Source organism: Ceratina calcarata, unplaced genomic scaffold (assembly GCF_001652005.2).
Source record: "Ceratina calcarata isolate Rehan_Ccalc_2016 unplaced genomic scaffold, ASM165200v1 scaffold945, whole genome shotgun sequence".
Lineage (NCBI taxonomy): Eukaryota > Metazoa > Arthropoda > Insecta > Hymenoptera > Apidae > Ceratina > Ceratina calcarata.
The window spans coordinates 1-12,319 of record NW_017180847.1 but is presented as its reverse complement, the minus strand read 5'-3'; the positions used below and the strand labels follow the sequence as shown (position 1 = coordinate 12,319).

The 12,319-nt window shown below is 41.5% G+C and overlaps 2 protein-coding genes across 5 annotated transcripts in view; one reads left to right on the top strand and one right to left on the bottom strand.

Moving 5' to 3' along the window:
• The window catches only part of Rich (guanine nucleotide exchange factor subunit Rich), a 12,225-nt gene extending 3,469 nt beyond the window's left edge, over positions 1-8,756 (top strand). Inside the window, exons 1-14 of one of the 3 annotated variants that reach the window (XM_018035928.2) lie at positions 201-613; positions 1,688-1,795; positions 1,873-2,028; positions 2,350-3,030; positions 3,092-3,244; positions 3,578-3,778; positions 3,844-4,210; positions 4,779-4,984; positions 5,048-5,389; positions 5,538-6,027; positions 6,659-6,953; positions 7,030-7,484; positions 7,561-7,921; positions 7,982-8,756. In XM_018035928.2, coding sequence (XP_017891417.1) covers positions 479-613; positions 1,688-1,795; positions 1,873-2,028; positions 2,350-3,030; positions 3,092-3,244; positions 3,578-3,778; positions 3,844-4,210; positions 4,779-4,984; positions 5,048-5,389; positions 5,538-6,027; positions 6,659-6,953; positions 7,030-7,484; positions 7,561-7,921; positions 7,982-8,306 — 4,275 coding nt within the window. In that variant the 5' untranslated portion in view covers positions 201-478 and the 3' untranslated portion in view covers positions 8,307-8,756. Of the gene's footprint in view, positions 1-200; positions 614-1,687; positions 1,796-1,872; positions 2,029-2,349; positions 3,031-3,091; positions 3,245-3,577; positions 3,779-3,843; positions 4,211-4,748; positions 4,985-5,047; positions 5,390-5,537; positions 6,028-6,658; positions 6,954-7,029; positions 7,485-7,560; positions 7,922-7,981 lie in introns of those variants that run through there. The other 2 variants (XM_018035926.2, XM_018035927.2) reach the window with 2 other exon arrangements.
• A 254-nt stretch (positions 8,757-9,010) lies between these two features.
• Positions 9,011-12,176, bottom strand: LOC108631769 (uncharacterized). 2 transcript variants are annotated; one of them, XR_001916944.2, is made up of 6 exons: positions 11,926-12,176; positions 11,203-11,362; positions 11,007-11,131; positions 9,745-9,822; positions 9,476-9,686; positions 9,011-9,224 (listed from the first exon to the last, which is right to left on the bottom strand). XR_001916944.2 is itself a non-coding variant. In XM_018035929.2 (5 exons), the coding sequence occupies exons 1-5, from the start codon at positions 11,990-11,992 to the stop codon at positions 9,604-9,606; spliced, it is 513 nt and encodes a 170-aa protein (XP_017891418.1). In that variant the 5' UTR covers positions 11,993-12,176; the 3' UTR covers positions 9,011-9,603. The 2 variants fall into 2 exon arrangements, 1 of the variants encoding a protein (XP_017891418.1); XM_018035929.2 differs by having other exon boundaries at positions 9,011-9,686.
• Between the last annotated feature and the right edge of the window lie 143 nt (positions 12,177-12,319).

The following is a 12,319-nucleotide window of genomic DNA, read 5'->3' as shown; positions in this document are numbered from 1 at the left end:
TCTTACATTATTTGAAATAGTAATCTTTGAATTGTATCAGCTCTTTCCTTGGTTGATCTCATGTAAGGGCATATATGGCATATATGTATATACGCACACATGGGATCGTTCACACATTTATACACTTTAGTTCGTGAACCATTGGTACGAGGCGCTAAAAACTTTGCTTCAATTCGCCCCACTTAGGTTTGCCCCCCCAGACTTTACCTGTAGAATCATAAACAGAAAGGGAAATTGTACCTCATCTTTGTTCTAAAAAAAAATCAATAAATTCAGACAAACGAGGGGCGCTTCAATCGACTCTCCCTACTCTTCCAATGTAAATCGTCGTCTCTCTACTGCGAGTGAAACGACGATGAGGTTACAGGGATGTTTACGTTTCGATTCACTCGCGATAGAGTGAAAACAAATAATCGGACAACGAGAAAATGTGAACGGAGGGGAGGAAATTGAGTCGATGAACATTTGAGAAGGTATCATGTTTTTCCCGATTGGCTGGCCACGGGTTCTGAACACCGCCGAACCGGAGAACGTGACAGCGGTCGTTTGCAACAGGGACAAGATTCTGTTTGCTGTTCTAACTACCGACACGCTGACCATTTGGTACTGCAAGGTATTTTAAATTGTTTCTATTATACTTATTCTATTACCAAGGTATTCAAAAACTATCAATGTATTTTAAATCATTTCCGTCCTCATTATCAAGGGATATAGCAGTGTCTCAAAGACATTTTTTTTGTTTTCAAGGTATTTAGGAGCTCTTGAATTATTTTAAATCATTTTCTTTTTCATTATTCTGTTCTCAAGGTGTATAGGAGCTAGTAAGGTATTCCAAATCATTTCGCTCTACGTTATTCTGTTTTCAAAGACTTTAGAAGCTCTCGAGGTATTGCAGACCATTTCCTTCCTTGTTCTTCCTTTCTGAAGCAAGTTTTTCTATTACCAAGGTATTTAGAAGCTATCAAGGTATTTCAAATCGTTTGCCTCCTTATTATTCTATTTCGTATCATATCATTTTATTCTATATTTATATGCTCATCTCTTTCGTTCTCGGTTCTCCTTTCTATCTTAACTAAAGGGACATTCCTGTTTCTGTTCTATTTCTACAAGAAACTCATTTATTGTTCTAGATCTGAATGAATCTATATAATTCATATCTAATCGCTTCTATAGAATTGATCCCGTGTGACTTATTTTATATTCTGAAAATTAATTTAATCCACTTCTCTTCTTTCCTACTCACCTCCTGATTTATTTAATTTCCCTGTCATTTTTCTAGCAACGACTCTTATTTTCCGTGCAGCTGTTAAACCAATTTCTGTTTATGATTTCTACTCACTGGTTTAAGATACCATACAAAATTCTACAAAAGGAAAGGAAAAACGATTCTTATTTTTGAAGTCAGCGACTCTTATTTTTGAACTGTTATTAATTTTTATACAATTTTCATTTATGATCTCCATTCATTGGCTTAAGATTTCATGTAAAATTCTAGGAAGGCAGAAATTAAGTAGAAATTGAACGACTCTGATTTATTAAGTAAACGACTCTTATTTTTCATGCAATTTCTGTTTATAATTTCCATTCACTGGCTTACTATATATAAAATCTAAGAAGGGCGAGGCAGTGAGTAGAAATTGTAAACAGAAACTGTGTAATTTACTCTGCTAATAAAAGAATTTGTCAGCCTTGCGTGCCGATCGTTTTCATACGAAGGACAGCGGATTCTCTAAGGAAACATGGCGAGAACGTTCTATTGCAGTGGCGCCCGGACTCCAGCATGCTCGTCATCGCTGTAAGCATCTAAAGACTCCCAAAGCAACCATTTATTCGAAAATTCGTTCTGAATGAAATATATTGTTTAATTTATAGACGTCGGACAGTTATTTGCTTTTCTATCGCCTGCAAGATACCGGACCAGAGGGGAGAGGATTGTACGAGCAGAGGGACTCACCTGTGACCAGCCTGAAACGCGACAGCGCCGAACTGTTCATAAAGGAAGTGATTCCATCTCTGGTCCTCACTTTCGTAAGTAAAAGATATAAATTCGAAATATCGAAAACGGGTTAAAGAATCGATGGAATAATTAGAACGGATTCTGGAATAATTTGAAAGTGCAGTAGTGTATCTCAGATTTATCTCAGAATTTTTGATACATTAAAATCGGAAAAAATCGAAAGTTTTGGTACTGATTAAAATTCATTATTCGAGAGGTTGGGGACTTGATGAATTTTTATTTAATACAAATAACGGATGGCAAAACTTGAGAAAATTCTCACGTACACTACACACATGGTAGTACGTCTATGAATTATTTTAGAATGGAGAAAAAATGGATTGCTGTTTTAGGAGAAATCAGCGTGGATAGATGGAGGGATCAGTTCTCTGGTCTGTATCCGCGATGAATTGATGGTCGCGACGAAAACCAGCCACGTGGTGAGGCAAAAGTGGGACGGGACAGTGAACAGGGACTACTCCCTCGATTTAAGAAGGATTCCTTTCAGCGTCGATCAACAAATCTCGACGGTAGCTGTCCCCTTGACAGAGAATAACATCTACGTAACGGACATCGAGTATTCTCCCCTTGTCGGAGGATTTGCGATCGTTTTAAACAACGGCAAGGCAGCGTTTCTCACTGCGCAGTCCCTAAAATTCGATCCGAACCAAGTACAGGGGATCTGGGCCAGAGACCTCGAAGATGCGACGTGCGCGGCGGTTAATCACAAATACCGGCTGATAGCCATCGGCAGGCAGAATTCCGAGGGCGTCGTTTATTACGTGGACGATACTACAGGCAGCCTGGAGATGTCGCATGCTCTCAGCCTGTCTTCTAAGGATTATCCAGGGAGGCCGGGGCGCGTTCGATGCCTCCGATGGACGCCGGACAGCTGTGCCATCGCTTTGGCCTGGGAAGGAGGCGGCCTGGCTATTTGGAGCACCTTCGGCGCGCTTCTACTCTGCACCTTGAAGTGGGACTACGGTTTAAGAGTAGATCTAACTCGCGACAATCCCCTGCACATCCACACAATGGTCAGTATCTTGAAATTAATGGATGATAGAATGAAAATTGATGAATGATTTCTTGGATTAGGAGTGGTCTGCCGAAGGATATCAGCTATGGATGCTTAGGGAGTCCCCTGGACCTTCTCTGACCGAGGAGAACGACAACGACAGATCCAACTTCAAGTGTTCTTTAATACAATTGGATTTCGTGAAGAGCCCACTGACCGTCAATCCTTGCATGGTACACGTAACGATTTAATTCGATAATACTCGAAACTAGAGAAAAATGTTTTGAACGAAAATTATACCTCCTATGATTATGTACAATTAAAGTTCTATACAATTTTCTTGTAACTGTAATCCCTTAATAGTTTAGGAGTAATCGTCAAAAGTATAAGACTAGTTTCTTAGTAATAGAATTTTTTAGATAGAGTACCAGTTTGTTGTTAATAGCTCGTTAATTATTGATCCTAGAGAAAAAGTTTCCCTACAAATAAGGTTGAATGCAATTTGCCTCTAGCGCCAACGATCTCAGAATAATTACAAATAAACTGTGTAACTTCTTTGTTTTTAGGGACAGCACGGACATTTGTATTTGCAAGGCGAGGATAGGCTGTATTTGAACCTTGGCGGTGGTGTTTCGACCCATGCTAACAATTTTCATATTGGAAATGAAATTCCTAACGATACGATCAGCCAGACGTTGGCTGGGTGCAAGCAGTGGCTCGTAGTTCCCATACCGTCGGCTTACAGCGGCGCAAATTGGCCCATACGAGTAATTAAACGTTCTTACTTTAATTCATCTGTCAAGTATTTAATAGATTCTTCGTTTCTGTGTAGTATACTGCGATCGACAGCGAGGGGATGAGCCTGGCGGTGGCAGGGAGAACCGGCTTGGCCCATTACTCGCTCCCATCTCGGAAATGGAAGCTGTTTGGTAACGAGACTCAAGAAAGGGACTTTATAGTCACCGGGGGTTTACTCTGGCACCGGGGATTCCTAGTAGCCAGCAGTTATTCCATTTTAGACGATAAGGATGAGGTCAGGATTTATCCACGTGATTCGCGGCTGGACAATAATTACGTGAGGACTGTCAGAATGCCGTCGCAGGTGTTGCTGTTGAACACGTTGAAGGATAGGTTGCTGACCTTCTGTGCCAATGGACAAATCAGTATTTATGACATGGTGCTGGAGACTAATGGGAATGGTAAGTAAACGAACAATGGTTTATTGTTTACAACTCAGTAATTATTGACGCTAGCGAAAAACGATTCCCACAAAAGTTATAGCACTTGATTTCGGCTACAAAACTATGCATTTTTCTCCTAAATCCATTAATTAGTGAGTACTTAAGTTGAAGTCTTTAAATCTTCGTGTTAGCAAGAAATGTTTGCAAAAAAGTTGTAGTATTCGTAAATATCTGCGACTTCTATTTTAAACATTTTTCTCTATCAATAATTAAGGAATAATTAAAAGAGAAATTAGTTAAAAAGAAAAATCATGTAAAGAATAGACCCTTTGTATCTTTGCAAGATTCGTCCACTTTTATTAATCTCAACAATTCATTAACGTGAGGAGGAAAGTATATTTTTTTATATCTGGCATCGAAATCTACAACTTTTATCTGAAGCAATCTTCGTTAGAATGAAAAATAAATTTTTGTAATAAGCAATTTTATTGTTCATTAACGAGTTAATTATTATTTATCAACGTTTTCACCGAAAATCAATTCTATTCTCAACCAGAGACTTATGAACAACTCGATATCTCGTCAGATTCCGGGAGTATTGACCTGACCAGACTTCAAACTGTTGATATCAGCGGGCTGTGCGTGCATCCAGCCTGCGTAGTCAGCGCTACGCTCACTACTATTCGTGCCGAAACAGCTGGCAGCCACCCTCATCCCGAAAGTCTCTTATTAAATGTCTCAGGCCGGCTTCTGATGGTCCAGAGAGAACACTGCAACGACAATCCAGAAATGGTACTTGCAACATTTCTCTTATTTCATCCTATCGATCCTCGATTAACTCAGTAGAAATTGCAGTTGTATAGCTGCAGCGCGCCTACGGTGTTGGCTTCATGCGTGGAAAACGTCTGGGTGCCATGGAGGTCTCGCAGGGACAAGCCCCACTTGACCGAGGCTCTTTGGCTGTTCTGCGGGGCTCACGGGATGAGAGTCTGGCTGCCGCTGTTCCCCAGGAATCATCAGGAGAAGACCCACACGTTCATGAGCAAGAGAATCATGCTGCCTTTCCATTTGAGGATCTACCCTCTCGCTATCTTGTTCGAGGATGCGATTTTACTCGGTGCTGAGAACGACACGGTTCTCTTCACGTCTGATACCAACTCGCCCTTCTCGTTACCCTTCAGTTTATTAGAATTGACGGTAAGTTCAGTACGGAAACACAGTTCTATACATGATCAATGGATTCATGAATTTTTTTCTAAAAAATGACAAGCCCTATTTAAATGATTCTTAGATATCATTTAGATATACTATTCTTCTAGAGTTAAGAAGTTTTTTCTATCTTCAGAGTCAAGTGTACCTGCACCAGATACTCCGGCAGCTGATCCACCGTAACTTAGGCTATCACGCGTGGGAAATTGCCCGCTCCTGTTCAGCACTGCCATACTTCCCCCATTCGCTGGAGCTGCTGTTGCACGAGGTCCTCGAAGAAGAGGCGACAAGCAAGGAGCCAATCCCGGATGCCCAACTGCCATCCATAATAGAGTTCATCCGCGAGTTCCCTGGCGTCTGGGCCAGGGCGGTCGTCCAGTGCGCGAGGAAAACTGAGATCGCTTTATGGCCTTACCTCTTCTCCGTCGCTGGCCCACCGAAAAAGTTGCTACAAGACTGTTTGCAGCGACAACAGCTGGACACTGCTGCCAGTTATTTGATCATCCTGCAAAACTTGGAACCTTCCACCGTGAGTAGACAGCATGCGACGCTGTTGTTGGATGCTGCGTTGGAACAGGGAAGGTGGGAGTTGTCTAAGGATCTCGTTAGATTCTTACGAGCAATCGGTGAGTGGATAATAGAAATTAATGACTGGGTGAAAGAGTATGAAATCCTGAGTAAAAAGTTCCGTTTCCATTTTTCTTTACGATCATTATTGTTGAATGTGGAACCAGTTGTGATTTGTGAATTAGCCGAATTATAAATAACGAATGATTTAATAAAAGACCAATCGAGATATACGAAAGAACTTTATTAACAGGAAAACGTCTTAAGACCAAGGGTAATAACGAGAAACTGCGACTGTTCGCGAAATATAATGACAGACGAAACTGGACAAAAACAAATCAGTTTCGAATAATGCGCACTAGCTGCGCTTGCATGTACAATATGCTAAGCAGATTCAGTAGTACAGCACGTAAAGCAGATTCAACAATTATTAACGCAGTTATTAACGAAAACGTGTAGTGGCCGCACCTCGCACACGTCATTGACCGATTACGTTTCCGTTTATAATCTTGTTAATCCCTTGAACGGAAATGACGAGTCCAGCTCGTCATAAACTTTCCTCTTTTTCAAGTGCTGACTGAAAATAAATTGTCGTTCAAGGGGTTAATGATGATTGTAGAGAAAAATAGAAAACGAACTGTTTACGCAGAATTTCAAATCCTCGAAGGAAAGTGATGCATTTTCGTTTAGATCCTAACGATGTCGAGTCGCCAAGAACGTCTTGGGGCGGGACATCAAAATTAGGAGGGCCTCCGCAGACCCCGCCGCTCTCGCCACACGAAGACGACTTATCCCTAGTATTAGGGACCATGCAAGTGTCGAGGAGTCGAAGCTACAGCACGACAGCGACTCCGAAAGTCCAATCGGATTCCGTGACGAAAGACATAGCACCATCCTCGATGTTAGAAAAGACTAGGAACGTCGTGATGAGAAGGAAGAAGTCTGTACCGGCTAACACGTCAAAGAACGAGAAAACCGACACGAAGTAAACTGAAATTTCATCGACCAAGATGCACTTTTATAAGAGATTCTTGCTTGAATCCCGTTTTATTGTCCCTTAGAGAAGGTTCGGCGGAAGAATTCTTCATCGACGTGATCCTGCAGCGGCACGCGCGTCGCCTGCTGTCAGCCAAGCGTCTGGCAGACTTAGGGAGGTTCGCAGCGCGGCTGGATTTCCATTTAGTGACCTGGTTCGCCCGGGAACGAGACAGGGCAGCTAAGATCGACGACTACGTCGCTGCACTCAAAGTTGTCCACGAAGATTTCTCGTTCGCTTACCCCGTACTGTCCCTGCCGACCCTCCAGAAGTACCGACGATCCAGTCTAACTTCTCTGAGGTCCATCCGATCGATGGAGAGCCCCGAAGAGGACTCGAACTTCGCTGTGGACCTGCCCGACAGCGGTTACACCAGCTTACCCAGCGGCAGGCCCCCTTACACCACTTTAGTTTCGCCTGTTGCCAGCTTGGAAACCCAGTTCCCGGCTGCTGAAACGAAGTTGAACGCAAACATGCACGGTAAGATCCCACGGAGAATTCTATTTCGGTCCCAATCGATTTATTCGAGATCTCACCCGTTTTCGTTTGATCGCAGATTCGAACAGCGTTATAAGCGACACGAGCACTATTTGGCGCGACGACACAGAGTCAATCGTCGGCACAGGCGTCGGGACCGTCTGCTGGATCTCACCGGACCCAGTGGAACAAACCGAGGTGCACAACGCATCGCCGTGCGCGCCGGTAAGCCGAGCGGAGGTCCAGCTGAGGTACCTCCTCCAATTGTTTTTGGAAGGAGGCTGCCTAGGCTGGGCCGCGGTACTGGCTACCGTTTTAAGAGACGCCCCGGCCATGGCGAGAACCGTACGAGCAGCACACGCTCCCATGCAGACATTCGATTCGGTGATTAACCTTAGGGACGGGCTTTTGACGCTAACTCGATGGTCCCACAGCGAATGGTGAGTCTTGATCGCTCTTGAAACGAGCTCTAGTAGTTAGAAATAATATTGGGGGTTCAGTTTGGGTTACAGGCCCTTCGTGTCAGGTATTCAAGGGCAGGTCTCGCATCTGAATCGATTGATCGTCGCGAAGCAGCAGCAGGAACAGGAACAGATACCGGAGAGCCCGTCGCCGAGCCCAGCACCTTCTGCTGGTAGTAATCAGCGAGGAAATCTGTCGAGGTCCAGGCATTCCTCTATCAGCCATGCCTCTGCCAGTTCGCCCTTGGAGGAGGAGAGGGTCGAGTTGACTCTTAGCGTCGAGGACGCAGCGTTTCGCGGAAGTTACAGCAATCTTGAAAATGCGGACAATAATAATTCACAGTCCACCTGCGTGGTCTCCTAAGTTTATCAGCGGAATTACAATAGAGAAACTTTGTTAAGAAATTTAATCGGGCTTCTAAGGGTGGAAGAATGTTTTTTATCGACTTGTAAATATGTTTAATTAACTGTTAACGTGGTCAATCAGAAATCGACGCGACCTGGCAACTCTTCCTTTCTTCATAGACAATATGTAAAGTAATTTCTATGATGTAAACAGATAGTTCGTACAATAATCGCAATAATTGTGATCGAATCGTTTAAAAATATTACCGTCCCGTAATAATTCTGTTGTTCCTTTAGGTAAACCGATGTCAATAATACGGTAGACGTAGGTAATTGACGATCAATACTCATATACAGCAAACTCTCACTACTTAATTTTGCAAATCGACCGTTCATATTTCTGTTTAATCGAAATGAATATTGTATAAGGGTTTTCAATAAAATTTTCACGCGACTGTTATTAAACGTAGATCGTTCAGTTTTATTATTTATTTAAATCGAATTTAGCAATAGGACAATGATATAAATATTGTAATATACGATGACAGTTAATCAGAAATATATATTTTCCCAGAAAACATTGTGTTTTCATTTATGGAAGACATTTAACCCTTTCGCTACAGGCGGATTCTCCGCCGCGGTACTCCCGCTGAACGGGCCGCCGAGCCAAAACTGTTCGAGTAAGATCGTCAGCGGTCGCGTTTACGCTTCACTACAACCGGATTTGGTTTGACGTTCTTTATTTCTAAATCTTCAACTGTATATATTTCGTATTTGTTTTAACAGCGATATAACTTAACAGCTAAATGAGTGCACTTAATTAACATGACAATTAATATCCTTTCGTTCGTTATGTAAAACATGTTCAGGAACTTTTATCAACGTCTAACAGTTGCACATATTCTGTATAAATAAAGTCTGTATTGTGAATCCCTTCCTGAAATCAAAAAGAGGGTCAAATTTCAAGTTGGAAATCCTTGTTCCATTTTTCTCTAAGATCATTATTTACGAAGTTATGAACGAGATACAAAGGAGCCAATTGCGTGCCAGGGGCGGGGCCAACGCACGTTTTCCTTAATAAGTCTGTCATTACTAATCGTAGAAAAAACTATAGTAGAAACTTTCTATTCGTGATTTCCTCTTTTAGACTCCCGGAAGATATTTCATAAAAAATGCAGTTTCGATTACCTTACTGTAAATCCGTTCGATTGATATGGCGACTTTTTAACACGTTCTGGCTTTGGAATTAAAAAAACAATTGACAATTACTCTTTGTATAGATTGGCACGAAATTCTTCTTGACGAATCTTTCGAGCTTAAGTCGACGGCATGTAATTCGGATTGTACGGCGCCTGCTTCTCGTAGACTGCAGCTGAATACGGCGGCGGCTGCGCGACTTCTGAAAAAAATTAATTTTTTCATAAATTGTTATTTTAGTTTATTTTATTTTTATTCACCTGCGGAACTAGTCGCGTACGCTGTGTTCACGTGAGGCTGGGTTTCGATCACGTGCACCACTTGCGGCACTTGCACTCCTATTTAAATAACGATTATAAGTTGACAAGTTAATTGGAAATGTATTTATAGAGACAGAAGAAATTTTCAAATACGTACATTAAATTGTTAACAATAATACAATTTTACGAAGGGAAGTGGAGCATGGGAGTTTTACATTTTATTGGATAGATAAACTTTATTATAAACGTTACAATACACAATTATAAAAAGCCTTAAGTTTAGGATAATTCTACATTAACGGAGTTACGATACTGTGTAATAAAAAAATACAGTTAAGTGGAATACAGCCGGTAAACGGCCATCAACAGTTGCATATATTCTGTATAAACACAGTCCATATAACGAATTGCTTCCTGAAACCTAAAAGAGGCTCAAAATCTGAGTCAAAAGTCCCTTCTCAATTTCTCTCTACGATTAATATTAACAAAGTTATTCACGAAACCGTATAGTACTCTCGTTTCTGATACGCGATTGGCCCAAACTTTTATTCTCTTATAAATTCGTTAATAATGATTATAGAAAAAAGTGTCAGAGAAACTCTCGACTCAGAATTTCATCTTCTTTCACATCCACGAAGTAAAATCGTTAAATACGACTAGTATATTAAACATTTTTTAAGTAGACTTTGGGTTATATTAAAAAAAGATCACAATCTTGGAATACCTGATTTGCTCGTCAGGCTCAGCTCTTACAACTAAGGAATGTATATTTATTTCTGAGTCCCTTTCCCACTTTGCTCTATCGTTATTATTAACGAAGTTATCGACGAAGAATGTGTGGACCAATTGCTTATCAAAGCAACCGCACGTTTTCTTTAATAACTTTGTTAATAATGATTGTAGAGAAAAGTGTCAAACGAACTTTCGTCTCAGAATTTCATCCCCTTTCATATCCACGAAGTGAAACCGTTGTCTTATATTTAAAAAAAATAATAAGGAATGTTTACATGAGATTATTCGTTAAAGCGATTAACAATAAATTCGAAGCGAGTTTGTTTAAGAAAGAGAAACCTGCCACACTTATGATAATTAGGTGTCAGGAGTGTTTTGGAAGACGGTGCGGGTTCAAATCATGGACGGCCCTATAAAAAACCACAAATTCTCGTTTAAACTCCAAGCGAAACTTCTGTCTCCATAAATAAATTCAATCGGATCGTCTGAGAAATTAATTTCGCGAATAAAATCATGACTAATTATCTTACTTCCGTAAACAGTGCCACGATGGCGCCTCCTGTGCCAGGGGCAGCAGCTGCAGCAGAGGCAAGAGACGCAGAAGATGAAGAGAGACACCACGAATACCACAGCAACGGTTATGGTAATCAGGAACCTTCAACGAAACCAATTTAATCACTCGTCAACGAAATCTAATTAAAATTAGGAAAGAGAATGGTGGCTTACCAGGAGGAATTCAGAGTGAACTCCATTGAATCGCAGCAGTAGGCTTTGTTCTCCTCGATATTGTAGCAGCAGTACGATTTTTCCGCTGGGTCCATCAATCCGGGACAAGAGTTCAGTGCCCTGGAGATGAAATTCGTATCCCCAAATGAACACTCCATGCCTGTACAAACATTATAATTATTAGAAGAATAAATCTGATCAGGTGCCTCGTTATCTTTTATCTATTCGACGACTTAAGTTGTAATCTCGAAGCGGGTGAGTCATCGCTAATGAGAAACCCGAAAGCTGCTATCTAGCTACTTTTGATAACGGTGATTCCTGTTCTTATCTCATTATAAACAATGATGAACGAAATTGCAACGGAGACTCTATTATTACATTATTTAATTATCACTAAAGGGAAATCTGTGTCTCATTTATTAGATAAAAAAATCTCGATTGGAAATCGCGAATTTGAATTACGCCAGCGGGAATCTTTGAAAAGAGCGAAGACGGCCGCAATGCGCGGTGGCCATGTTGTCAATTACCGCGCACCGAATGCGGGGGGGGGGATTAGCTGTTAACGCAACTGGCAAACAGCGGCACAGTGCAACAGCATTCTTCACCAAAGGAAAAAGCCCTCTGATAATTATTTAATATACCTAAATCACAACGAATGGGGCGAAAAAATGAGGGAAAAACCGATTTTCGAGAATGTTAATTGGGCCTTAAAGTCTGACTCACCGTGTGAGAATCTGATCAGGCAAACAAACACCAAGAACACACCGAATCTCATTCTTAAACTAATCATTTCAAACTCAAATTACGAGATTACGACGATTTTTCGGGACACGATGCAAGATGGTTGATATAAGTGGGTTTGGACTCGATTTTGTGCTTCGATTTGTGCGTTAGATCAACAGAACTTTATACGGGATGCTTTGACCAAAGACTGCTTCATCGCTGCTCAGGGTACCATCCATGTACCATCACTGAGTCAGTGATGGGTACTTAGGGACATCGTGAGATTTTTGGGGCGTGCGCAGTAGAAGTTGCTAGTAGCAGCCTAGTACTCAGAGTTCAGCTCATGGACTTAAAGGACGGTGCCTAAAGTGGGATTATGGGCGAGGGGAGGGCT